The sequence below is a fragment of the Tiliqua scincoides genome, chromosome 1 (assembly GCF_035046505.1).
Source record: "Tiliqua scincoides isolate rTilSci1 chromosome 1, rTilSci1.hap2, whole genome shotgun sequence".
Lineage (NCBI taxonomy): Eukaryota > Metazoa > Chordata > Lepidosauria > Squamata > Scincidae > Tiliqua > Tiliqua scincoides.
Window position 1 is genome coordinate 283727915 of NC_089821.1, and position 12249 is coordinate 283740163.

Genomic DNA, 12249 nt, shown 5'->3' on the forward strand with positions numbered 1-12249 from the left:
GCATTATGGGAACTGCAGTTTCCCCCCTAAACTCCGACTGTTCTTGTAGGTAGGAGCTTTGTTTTCTGTGTCTGCAGCAACCTACAGGCGTCTTTATGCGCACGCAGGTCAAGCCACCCACACAAGGTGTGCTGATGCGGCCGTACTCCGCAGATGCTCATTGAGACTTAAAGGGTGAAGTGGAACAGCAGCTCTAGCAAATACAAGCTCACTTGAGAAACGGAATATGTAGCATAAGGATTTGCCTTGGAGATTTGTTGATTTTCACACACACACACAAGACTGGGCCTATATAGGATATAAATAGGATAGAAGAGATATGTATATATATGGTACACTATATACAGGTAGCTGCTTTACCGATGCGCTTGTTTAGCTCGGTATCGAGAGAGTGTCGGAGATCATTGAGCCAAGGTACACAAAGTCATGGACAACCTCCAGTTCATGCTCAGCGATTGTAATGCACGGAGGTGAGCCCACATCCTGAACCATGACCTATGTTTTCTTCAGGCTGATTGTCAGTCCAAAATCTTGGCAGGCCTTGCTAAAACGATCCATGAGCTGCTGGAGATCTTTGGCAGAGTCTGGTCCAACAAGAAGCTGACAGAACATACCAAGATCCAGGTCTACAGAGCTTTCGTCCTGAGTACACTTCTGTACTGCAGCGAGTCATGGACTCTTCGCTCACAACAGGAGAGGAAACTGAGCGCTTTCCACATGCGCTGCCTCCGACGCATCCTCGGCATCACCTGGCAGGACAAAGTTCCAAACAACACAGTCCTGGAACGTGCTGGAATCCCTAGCATGTATTCACTGCTGAAACAGAGACGCCTGCGTTGGCTTGGTCATGTCGTGAGAATGGATGATGGGCGGATCCCAAAGGATCTCTATGGAGAACTCGTTCAAGGAAAGCGCCCTACAGGTAGACCACAGCTGCGATACAAGGACATCTGCAAGAGGGATCTGAAGGCCTTAGGGATGGACCTCAACAAGTGGGAAACCCTGGCCTCTGAGCGGCCCGCTTGGAGGCAGGCTGTGCAGCATGGCCTTTCCCAGTTTGAAGAGACACTTTGCCAACAGTCTGAGGCTAAGAGGCAAAGAAGGAAGGCCCATAGCCAGGGAGACAGACCAGGGACAGACTGTACTTGCTCCCGGTGTGGAAGGGATTGTCACTCCCAGATTGGCCTTTTCAGCCACACTAGACGCTGTGCCAGAACCACCTTTCAGAGCGCGATACCATAGTCTTTCGAGACTGAAGGTTGCCAATACAATACAATATACAGGTACAATATGACTGACTGTTATATATCTATGTACACACACACACACACACAAGAAAAGATGAATAAGTCTCCAGTATGAATAGCTGAATCTCTAGATGTCAGAGATGACTAACTTCTAGAAATTATGAGTTTATCATTCTGTGACTTAAGGTATGAAGCAAAAAATGTTAATGCCATCACTAAGCCCTTACTAGAAAAGGATTTCAAGCAGTTATATCTTCCACTCTTTATTCCAGGAAGCCAAGAACGTGTACTATAGTCTCTACTATGCATACATCATGAATATTGGGTTTGAGAATTCTGACAGATGGACGAATGACCCACTTCCAGGAGAAGACAGCTTCATATGTTCTTTTTATGCTTTAAGTTCACCAAATACAATCGTCAGTCATGAACAGTAGCCTTAGCAAAGCAGCACAGCTTGGTAGTACAAATATTTCTCAACCACCATGTAAAGTACAGGATAGGATCAATCATTCATGTTACTTTATATACTGAGACTGTAGAAACAAGTAATATCCACCAGTAGTGAACCAGTAAGAATTGTGGCATTGTACTTATAAGCAAAATAGCCTTCATTATAATGGACAGGATGTACATGGATGGAAGACTTGTTTATCACATGGAGTTCAGAGCATGTGGTATAACTATGCTCTACATTAGGTTTCAACCCTCACCTAAATTGCATTCAAAACTCAGTGCTTTATTTTGTTGACATGAATGAATAGCATCTATTCACTTGTGTGGGGATAAACCCATGGATTCTACTGGAGTAATGGCTGAATCTGTTTCCTATCCCCACTGACTCCAAGAATCAAGTCTGCGAGGGATGAATCTGCTTCCCACCCCCACTGACTCCAACCATTAAGAATCAAGTCTGCTCTAATTTTCATAGCACTGTCTCTTCATCTGTATAGCTACAGTTTGAGTTCTTAGTCACACTGAACCATGACAGATTGTCAGGAAGTGGCTTTTATATATAAAAGAGATTAAACTCTAAGAAACACAGGTGCCTGTCCTATAGTCACTTCTTTTACAAAAAAAATGTGGCCTTCCCTATCATTCGTGCCACATACTATGCTGTTTTACACAGCACACAAAACTTACAAAATAAAGAACCACAAAAAAACTCATTCTACAAAACAAAATAATTTCTGTGGTGGGGACACTAAAAACACCCCCCTCATTCACTCTATCGTTTCCTCACTTGCAACCTTTCAAAACTTCAAACTTCAGTACACAGCTTTTGATGCTAAATACTTAATATAATATAAACAAATAACAATATAATACTAACAAAATAAATATCTACATTTGAACACATGTAAAAATAAAGGGAAGGATTCCTGCAGGTTAGCTTATGGGTGTTCTCACAGATCTAGGGCTTTCTATTCTTGGACCTTGTTATTTCACAATACAAAAGTCACTATGCTCTAGATGGACAATCTTCTTCTCATTGCGGAATTCGGCTTTATCAATGCGAGATTTAGGACTTCCGGTCTTCCAAAGCCATTCCTGAAGCTGTCGAACTTGGACACTAGGGCCTTGGATCTGTCCTTGCACAGTGCCATAGTCAGTGTTCTGGACCCAGCCAACCACACCCAGCTTTTTTCCTTGAGTCTAAACAAAAAGAAAAAATGCACACCAAAATCATTTAATTGATTTACAACACTCAAGGCAGCTTAGATTTAAAATGATGCAACATATATGCATTAATGTAAGTTCATAAACAATGCAATTTGTCTAAAGAGATGGGAATTATAGAATAACTCCGTACAGAAAATGATACTGAAAAATTAGCTATTGCTTTTAACTCAGATTTCTGATAGTTTGCTTGGAAATGCAAAGTGAGACCATTGGAGAGAGTGAGTGTGTGTGAAATGCAAAGTGAGACCATTAGAGGGGGGGAGTAAGAGTGTGTATGTGTGTGCATATGTGTGCGTGTGTGTGAAATGCAAAATGAGACCATTAGAGGGGGGAGTAAGAGTGTGTGCGCGCATGTGTGCGCGCGTGCGCATGTGTGTGAAATGCAAAGTGAGACCATGAGAGAGAGAGAGAGATGCAAAGTGAGACCATTAGAGAGAGAGAGAGAGAGAGAGAGAGAGAGAGAGAGAGAGTTTCAAGCAAAGCTTAAGATATTCTCCAAGTCAAATTCCCAACAATCAGAGGCAAAACTAGTCCCAGTGCCTAGGGCAGTCATGTCACAATGTCACATGTCACATCTGGGTTCTCCCTGGAGGAGGAGGTGCTGTCAGCTTCAGGCCCCTCATTTCTTCTCCTGAAGCGGAGCCCCCACAGCAGAAACAGCGGAGGCATGAAGCTGCCAGCAGCTCCTCCTCCAGGCAGAACCCAGAAGTGACTGTCTTGCCCCCTCAGTGCAGAAGGGCAGACAGCCCTGAGCCATAGAGAAGAGGCGAATGGCTGAGCACAACAAAGGAACAAACCAAGTGGACCCCGTACAAGAAAGGCAGACAAGAAGTGACTGGAGCAGTGCCAGAAGTAGCAACTGTGTGCATATTGCTAAGCAACTGCGATAAACGGCTGTGCTGGGCAGTGGAGGCAGGTGCCTCCACCATATACCTTTGCCAACACTACAGAGCCCAGATAAGGAAAGACACAGAGCTGGCACAAGCGCTGTCATCCTAGTCCTTCCTGCACCGGTGACACACCCAGGCAGGGCTCACGCACCTGGGTGTGCTTGCGGAAAAACACCCCTTGGACCTTGCCAAAGACCTCGTAGTCCACCGACAGGAGGCCCTCTCCCTCGGCCATGGTCAGCGCCGGTGCCTGGAACAGGAGCAGGGACACGGTTAGCGGCACGAGGAGGCCCCGCGGCCACCCCTTCAGAGACAGGGGCGGCCATGCTCCCCAGCACCCCAGCTGCAGCATGGGGGGACCGCTGGACCAGCGAAGGCCACAAGCAGGAGGGAAGGGGAAGTCGGCCCCGCCCTCATCTGCATCCTCATGAATATGTACAGTGTCAGCGGGGGGGGCACCTTAAGGCAGGCCAAGCCAGGGGCTGCTCAAGGGCCCTTCAACAGCCCGAAGCCCCCGCTAGTCCCCCGGCCAGGAGACCAGGGCCCGGCCCCAGCGCCCTCCACAGCTCCACGCGCTTCGGCCACACCAACCGCCACCAAAGACTCCGGGGAGCTCAGGGCGGGCTTAACACCGAGCGGTCCTCCACGCCGGTGGCTAGAAGGGCCCCAGCAAGTCCAGTGGAAACGTTCTGGGCGCCTCCCCTCCAGCAGGGCAGGCAGCCTGGAGCCATAGAGAGGAAGCGACCGGCTGAGCGCCGCACGAGCCATTCCTAATCGGAAGGGCACTGCACGAGACCGGAAGTGACTGGAGCGTCGCCGGAAGTGCGTGTTGCTTAGCAACCGTGACTAACAGCGGCACTGGGCGGTGGAGGCTCTTGTGAGAGAGACAGGTGGGCCTGGTGTGGCGGGAGGGGATATGTGGAGCAGGCAGGCCTCGCGGAGGCGCCAGTCCAAGTAAGGGGCGACCCCCTGCTGGCGTCTTCCTGGCACTTCTGGTGGAAGAAAGGCCGGTTGTCCCCTTGCCTTGTAGGGAACTGAGCGGGCAGGTGCCTGGGGAGCGGTGGCAGGGCGCCTCGCACCGCTTGAGGCTGTGTAGTAGCCTGTCAACTCCTCCAACCCCCCCGGAAGGATGGACCTGAACAGTGAACATTTACAGCCCAACCCATAAGAACTTAAGAACAGCCCCATTGGATCAGGCCATAGGCCCATCTAGTCCAGCTTCCTGTATCTCACAGCGGCCCACCAAATGCCCCAGGGAGCACACCAGATAACAAGAGACCTCATCCTGGTGCCCTCCCTTGCATCTGGCATTCCGACATAACCCATTTCTAAAATCAGGAAGTTGCGCATACACATCATGGCTTGTACCCCATAATGGATTTTTTTCCTCCAGAAACTTGTCTGAGTACGTTCCATTGAGTTCAGTGGGACTTACTTTCAGGAAAGTGTGTATAGGATGGCAGCCTCAGTAGGGCCTCAGGTTACTAGAAACCAAAGGTTTCAGCACCATCCTATGCAGCACCATCCTATGCATGTCTACTCAGAAATAAGTTCCATTGACTTCCATGGGGCTTACTCCCAGGAAAGTGTGTACAAGATTGGGCTGTCAGCCTTCTTAAGGATCTTGGTTCTTCACAGATAGTGTTTGAGTTTTAGAGGGAAATGTTCAAAACATATTGTTCCTCTTCAGATTATAAAAAGGCTCCAGTCTGACTGAGGGCTGTCAGGTGTTTATACCAATGCAAGAACATGCTTACCAAGATGCTGAGTTCTGCTTAGCTACTTTTCACTATTGACACTTAAAAAGCTGCTTTTCATCATTAAAATGACATAGTTGCATCTAGTGTAACAGTTACTAGTTAGTTGATTTGTTTGAATGTGGAGAGTAACTGTCATTGTTTAGAAGTGTGTATTCTTGTCAGGATACCCTATTTTTCTGAAATTTTTGGTTCTTGTTTTAGGTCACAGTGCAGATCTTACAATTCAATGATTTCATTCGGGGTCTGCAGTTTCATTAGTATCTGCAGTCTATTGTCAGGTTTGCATTCAATGAAAATTAACTCGCAGCCCCATCCTAACTTGCTTGGAGCAGGCGGGCCAGCGGGCCTGTGCTGCATCCAAGGCAGGGTTGGGGCTGAAAGCATCTCAGCCCAGGGCAAGGGGAGTCACTTCCCCTTAACCCTGGTAATGCCACAGAAGCCCCAATGGGTCTACTCAGATCTGCGCCACCTAAAGAGGCCTGCGCACGTCTGTATGCTGGCCTCCAGAAACGGTGCGAAAGTGCTTTATGGCACTTTTGCAACAGGCTGTTGGTGAAAAGAATGCTTTTGCCAGAAGCAGTACAGATGCTATACAGGAGGTCATACATATGGCACAGTGGTGACCTTAATTCCTTGTTAGTAGTCCTGGATATTCTGCTGCTGCAGTGGGAAGTGCTCATGCAATAGTTAAGTCATCCTCTCAGTATGCCAGTGACATTGTGTTTTGTAGATCATTCTTGGAAAATAAACCCCCTGCTCCTGCTTTTTTTATACAGGTTTATTAATCAGTTGTGAATGCATTTCCTTTCTCCAATATCACAAGGGGAAATTGAATTATGGAATGATAGCTCCAATCATAGCATGTGCTGTATTTCTGTAGGCTTTACTTCAGATGCTGAATGGCTCAGCTGCAACTGGCTGTGTGTTCACATATGGATCCAGTGTTGTCCAATTCCAGTCTTCCCGAAACAAGCCAAGAGAGATGTTGTTCTGAGGCTGTTAAGGAACAGTCCCAGCTAGAGCACTTAAGGACTAATATCCAGCAGCAATTCCTGGGCAACAAGGATAAGAAGCTGAAGGATCTTCATATCTCAATAGGCCGGCATGCTTCTTATTCTCAGTCTGCAGAGAGTAGTCAGCTGTCCTTGGAAAAGGCAGGCTTCTACTCTGCTGGCCCCCATAATTGGTATCTCAAGAGTCAGGCCCACATTCTACCTGCACAGTGGAGAGCCAAGCGGAGAGAAGGTGTGGATAGGGCATACCCACTAAAACCAGTCCTTCACCATAAAGCTGGGAATTCTGCTTTGCCTAGTTCTCAGCAACTTGGGAGCCCACCAGTTACAGAGATTCCCTCCAGCTCACAGGAAAAAGGAAAATCAATTGCAGTCAAGACCCAGTCTGTTGGAGTCCCTTTTTCAGTGGAGGAATCCAAGAGAGCAGCTTCTCATTCACAAAGGGCAGAGCCAGGCTACATTCAAAAACTTGAGGCTGCTGGGCGAAGCTTGGAGGAAGAGATTCAACGGAAGGAGGCTCTTCTTAAGGAAAAACTTAGACGAACAGAAGAAGAGCTCCGTAGGATCCAGTGGGAAAGGCAGCAGGCAGAAGCAAAAGCAAGAAAAGGACAAGGAGAAATATGGACACCTGAAAGAAAAGCAGCAAGTACTACTCAGGATTATGTTTCCAGGTCTACCATCCAGCCAGGTGATGGTCAAAGGGTAAATGTTCCAGAAAACTCTATAGTGACTGCCTTATTTCCCCAGGCACTCCACATGGAAAGGCTCAAAAAGCAAAGGTTGGTGGCTAGCAACAGTAAAATTCGAGCAAATGTATCCCAGGAGACTCCAGCCACTCAAAGCCCAGAACTGACTTCCAGCAATGGTCAGGTTCTTCTAGCAGCAGTCTCTTTAGGGCAGGTTGATTGCATAGCAGCAGAACCACCACATATGGAGACTCCAAGCAGCACAGAGAATTTGGGAGAGTGTAGATTCTGTGGACGGAAGCTTTACTGCTCCAGGTTGAAGAAGCACATGAGTATCTGCAGCAGGAATCATGGCTCCAAGAGAAAAGTATTTGATTCAAGCAAAGCCAGAGCAAAGGGCACTGAATTAGAAACATATCATCTCCTGAAGGGCTCAGATACCTCTCAGGTAACACATTTACTTTATTAGGGCATCCTGCTTTTCTTTTGGAAAACAAAAAGAAAAAAAAGGTTAACAACTGACTCTCAGGCAGTCTCTGATCCAGATGCTGACCAGTTTAGCTTTCAAAATGTAGTCTTTCATTTGCTCTCAGACTATTCTCTGGTCTTCACCTTGTCTGGCTGGAATGATATTTAGGCTGCAATCCTATTCATGCTTCTGTGGGAGTAAGTTCCATTGAATTTAATGGGTCTTATTTCTGAATAGACATGCATAGAATTATTTCTGAATAGACATGCTGTTCGTCTTTTTTCCATGAAGTTCCCTCCTCTGAAGCTTCTAGAAACTCTAGTACCTTTTAATGTTTCTTAACGTACTTTTAACTTCCACTTCTTTGTGTGTTGTGGACTGTCAGAAATGTTGTAGACAAAGAGCTCAGAAATAAAGGTGGAGTTTAAACATGGGCTTGATTGAAAACATCAAAACTTGGTCTAGAAAGAATAGGCAACATGCTTTTTTTTTTTTACTTCATTTCACAGAATAGGAAAAAATTGTGAAAAATTGTCAGGTTATGGGTTTAGGGCACAATCCTAACCCCTTATGTCAGTACTTTCCAGCACTGATTTAAGGGCAATGCAGCTCCTAGGGAAGGGAACAAACATTCCCTTACTTTGAGGAGGCCTCTGTGAGTAACACCCAACTGCAGGATGCAGCACACATCCCATTGGCATCGCTATGACATAAGGGGTTAGGATTGCACCCTTAGTAAAATTAACTAGTCATAATTACTTAATTAATAATTAATAACCCATAATTAATCTGCAGAAGTCACTGCTACAAGTCAGCATTCATGTCAGAAGTTTAGCAGGATCCAGTGTAGGATCATGGGGTGAAAGAAAATACTTACATACAATTGCAGAACAGTCTGGTGAGATTAGAAACCCTCAAACAACGAAACAGCTGATTAGAGATAGTTTTAATTTCCAACATGTTTTGACTGTAGACAGTGTAAACAGAACGTACTGTTAAAAACACTTTTAAAATAATAGAAAATGTCACATCACACTATACTTCTATAGAAACACAATAATTTGCACTAAGCTAATTTGAAAGTATGAAAATAGTTACATAATAAATTACTAATGTAAATCACATATGACCAATTAAGATTACCCTACTGTAAAAACTGTAGAAAAGGTTCTGAGAACCTCATGCAATTACAAGATGCCATTTATGTTTATAAGGAACTGGTTTTCCAAGACAGCTGAAAATTGCTTGAAAATCACAAGCACAATTGTTCTAAACATTTTCTTTTCAATATATGTAGATTGTGTAGATAGTTGTGTAGAATAATATGTTGTGTAGATTATGTAATTTTCATGCATACATGAACATGCAGTTCAAGGGTTCCATATTTGTAATGCAAATTGTGTTTCTATAAATGTATAATGTGATGTGATAGTTTATATTATTTTCAAAGTCCTGTTATTGTGTTTTACAGTAGAATTCCTTTGAGAACAATTTTCTGCAATCAAATGTGTGATAAATTAAAGCTAGCTCCAATACAACTGGCAAGTTTTGTATTTTGGCAGTGCAAGATATAGTTCCTGTCATCTCCATTTTTTATTTCTTTTGGAGGTCAGAAATCCTATTTCAGATAATCTGTCCAAATTCATCATCACATTCACTCTGTTAAATTCTACCAAGGGATTTCATCTGCACTGCTGCCACAGTATTTAGATGATCTGAGTGGTAACAGTGAATTAAGTAAGAAGCATGGCAGCTATGCAGTGGACTTCTGGATAAGCCGACACTTTAAGAATCAGATAATATGCTTATTGTGTTATTGCAGCTTGCTTGTATGTATAGTTTGGGTTTTATTTAATGTAAATAGCAGCCAGGGTGTATGAGAAGTCTGACCTGGACCCCCCCATCTGCTTTGAAGAAAAAAAAAAAAGTAGGACCCCCACCCTTCCATCAGAGTCTCCTCTAGTTTGGTTTTTGGTCCTGTTGTTTGCATGGTATTCATGTGTACTATGCAGCTCCTGTTGTCTAACTGTCCTGAAAGTCTAGGGAACTCTGCATTTAAATACTCCACTAGTATTCCTATGACAACTGAATTGTGTCTGTAACCAAATAGTGACAGGAAAGATCATACTGTGAGCTAACAAGGTTGTGCTAATAATTTATCCTGCTTCCCCATCTCACTTCAGAAAAAATCTTTCAAGCAAAGCACTGAAATACCTAAGCAAAGCAACTGGAGACAGAAGCATGAATCTTTCATCCAGACACTGCGCAGGGCCCGTGAGGTGCAGCGAGTAGTCTCCAAAGGAGGAAAAGCCTCAGATCTTCCACCAGTGCCTGCCATGGAGAACCCAGACTACAAATTGTGCCCATATTGCACCCGTCAGTTTGCACCTAAGGTTGCTGAGAGACATATTCCTAAGTGCAAGAACATTAAGAACAGACCTCCACCGCCACAGCAGAAGAGACATTGCTAGATATGGTGTTCCATATAGTCATGTCACGGCCCCTGTTTTCCTCACTTTGGTAACACAAGAATTGCAGGCAGAATGCCCAGTTCTTTTGCTTTATTTTTTAAAATACAAAGGTGTAAAATCAATGAGAAGTTCTGCAGCTGTGAAGATTATTTGTATTTTGTGTTGTCAGAGCCTCTTGTCTAAGGTAGTGCCATTCTGAGTCCCAAGTCTTTTCTCTGTGTAGTTCTTCACAAGGATGTTTTGCACTATAGGCAAAAGCACTACCTTTTAGCAAATGGAATTAATGTGTTAGGGCAGGGGTCTCTAAACCCTGGCCCGTGGGCCAGATGTGGCCCACAGCAAGCCTCTGTCTGGCCCACAGCCAGCCTCTGATCCCGAGAGCTCTGGCCCAGTTGACCAAACACAACCAGAGTAGTGCTTGTGGGGGGGGGGGGAATGGGGATCCTATTAAGTGTGTGCTTTATTTCTTGGGCTGTATTAATGCTTGAAGAAGTCCTGGACATTTGAGCCCATTCATTTTTTCATTCATCTTAAGTTCCATCTCTAATGTATTTATTTAAATTTTATACTTAATTATTTTTTCCGGCCCTCGACACTGTGCCAGATATTTGATGCGGCCCTTCAGCCAAAAATTTTAGAGACCCCTGTGTTTGGGTAAGGATACATATCGCATCCATATGTTACAACTGAAACATATCGTACCATCAATGATAGTAGCAGATACAGTCTTCAAAGGCCTTCAAAGTATTCAAAATGCCCAGTTTTATTCTGGCTACCACAGGGGGGCAAAATCCTTGTTTTTCAAGTCAAACTTTCTGAATATGCTAGCATAACAACTGAAAAAGGGCAATATCTATTTGATATCAATATTGCATGCTATCCCATACACCTGGCTAAGGAGTTATCATAGCCATAGAGTTTTCTTGTCCATTTATAAATATTGTCAACCAAATAGCTGAGTTGTGGCAGTCCTCCAAAGCAGTATATAAGAAAATAGCCATAGGAGAAAATGGAAACAACCATTGTGAGATGGATTGCCAGAGCATAATTTGAAATTTCTATTGATTCTCAGCCTTGTATGCAACCACAAGTTCAGGAGAAATGGAACCAGGTGCTTCTGGAGGGGGGGTGTTTGAATTTACCACACTTTTACTGTTGTTAATGGTTAAGAAGTTTGGAATTTTGCCAGTCAGGGCAGTACCTAGCAATCAAAGAATAGCTAGCATATGTGTATATATACACACACACACAGTCTCCCAGTTACAAGTTCAGAATAAATTAAAATATGTGGACTATGATAAACTTGGCTAACATAGAAAAATGTAATATGTTGAAGGTAGGATTGTAAACAGTGCCATATTACTTCTGCGTCACAGCTTCTTCCCAAGTACCATTTTTGCTTTATACAGTGCAACACTTAGATCTGGTGGTTCTTACGTTTAGCTAGTTTTTCCTCCAAGACTCATATCCTCAAAATGCAGGATTTAGTGGTGAGCTATACTGATAACTGCAATTATAATGCAACTGAGCTATTGCAATATAGTAAATTCTAAATTGGTGGCATCCATAGGGTTCCCCCCCACCCTACGTATCAGTGGCTGAGAAAGAAGGGGGAAAGAATACTGAAGGGCCTGACCTTGAGAAAATGAAAGACAACATTCAGGATGGTGTCCACACTGTAGTAGGAATATGAAACTACTATTATAACACTCCAGATTTTCTCTTACTGATAAGTTTTCTCTATTGTACAAACTACTCTTGTCACCTTCCCATTTCTATAATCTATGTACTTTCAAGTCAGATAATGCAGTAAAGCAAGGAGAATTATTTTTTGTTGTTCTCCTGTAGCAGAGCTTAGGGAAAAGTTTAGATTCAAAGGAATTCGGGTAGTGGCAGCTGAGAAATTACTCAGTAAAATGAGAGTTTGTCTTTACAAGTGTAAGAGGTAAAAATGTGCCTTACAAAAAAAAGGGGGGGGGCAGCTAAAATTATTCGAATGCTGAAATTTAAAACCTGGGTGGTTACCACTA

At 44.1% G+C, this 12249-nt stretch overlaps 2 protein-coding genes across 3 annotated transcripts; one reads left to right on the plus strand and one right to left on the minus strand.

Annotated features, from left to right (window-relative positions):
• Positions 1-1494: 1494 nt before the first annotated feature.
• Positions 1495-4598, minus strand: ACYP1 (acylphosphatase 1). 2 transcript variants are annotated; one of them, XM_066612079.1, is made up of 3 exons: positions 4412-4598; positions 3972-4070; positions 1495-2903 (listed from the first exon to the last, which is right to left on the minus strand). In XM_066612079.1, exons 1-3 carry the CDS (start codon positions 4586-4588, stop codon positions 2688-2690), a joined length of 492 nt encoding a protein of 163 aa, XP_066468176.1. In that variant the 5' UTR covers positions 4589-4598; the 3' UTR covers positions 1495-2687. The 2 variants fall into 2 exon arrangements, with proteins under 2 accessions (XP_066468176.1, XP_066468177.1); XM_066612080.1 differs by lacking the exon at positions 4412-4598 and adding an exon at positions 4280-4379.
• Positions 4599-4679: 81 nt separating this feature from the next.
• ZC2HC1C (zinc finger C2HC-type containing 1C) lies at positions 4680-10620 on the plus strand. Its single transcript, XM_066612081.1, has 3 exons — positions 4680-4710; positions 6461-7727; positions 9932-10620. Exons 2-3 carry the CDS (start codon positions 6480-6482, stop codon positions 10217-10219), a joined length of 1536 nt encoding a protein of 511 aa, XP_066468178.1. The 5' UTR covers positions 4680-4710; positions 6461-6479; the 3' UTR covers positions 10220-10620.
• The last annotated feature ends 1629 nt before the right edge of the window (positions 10621-12249 follow it).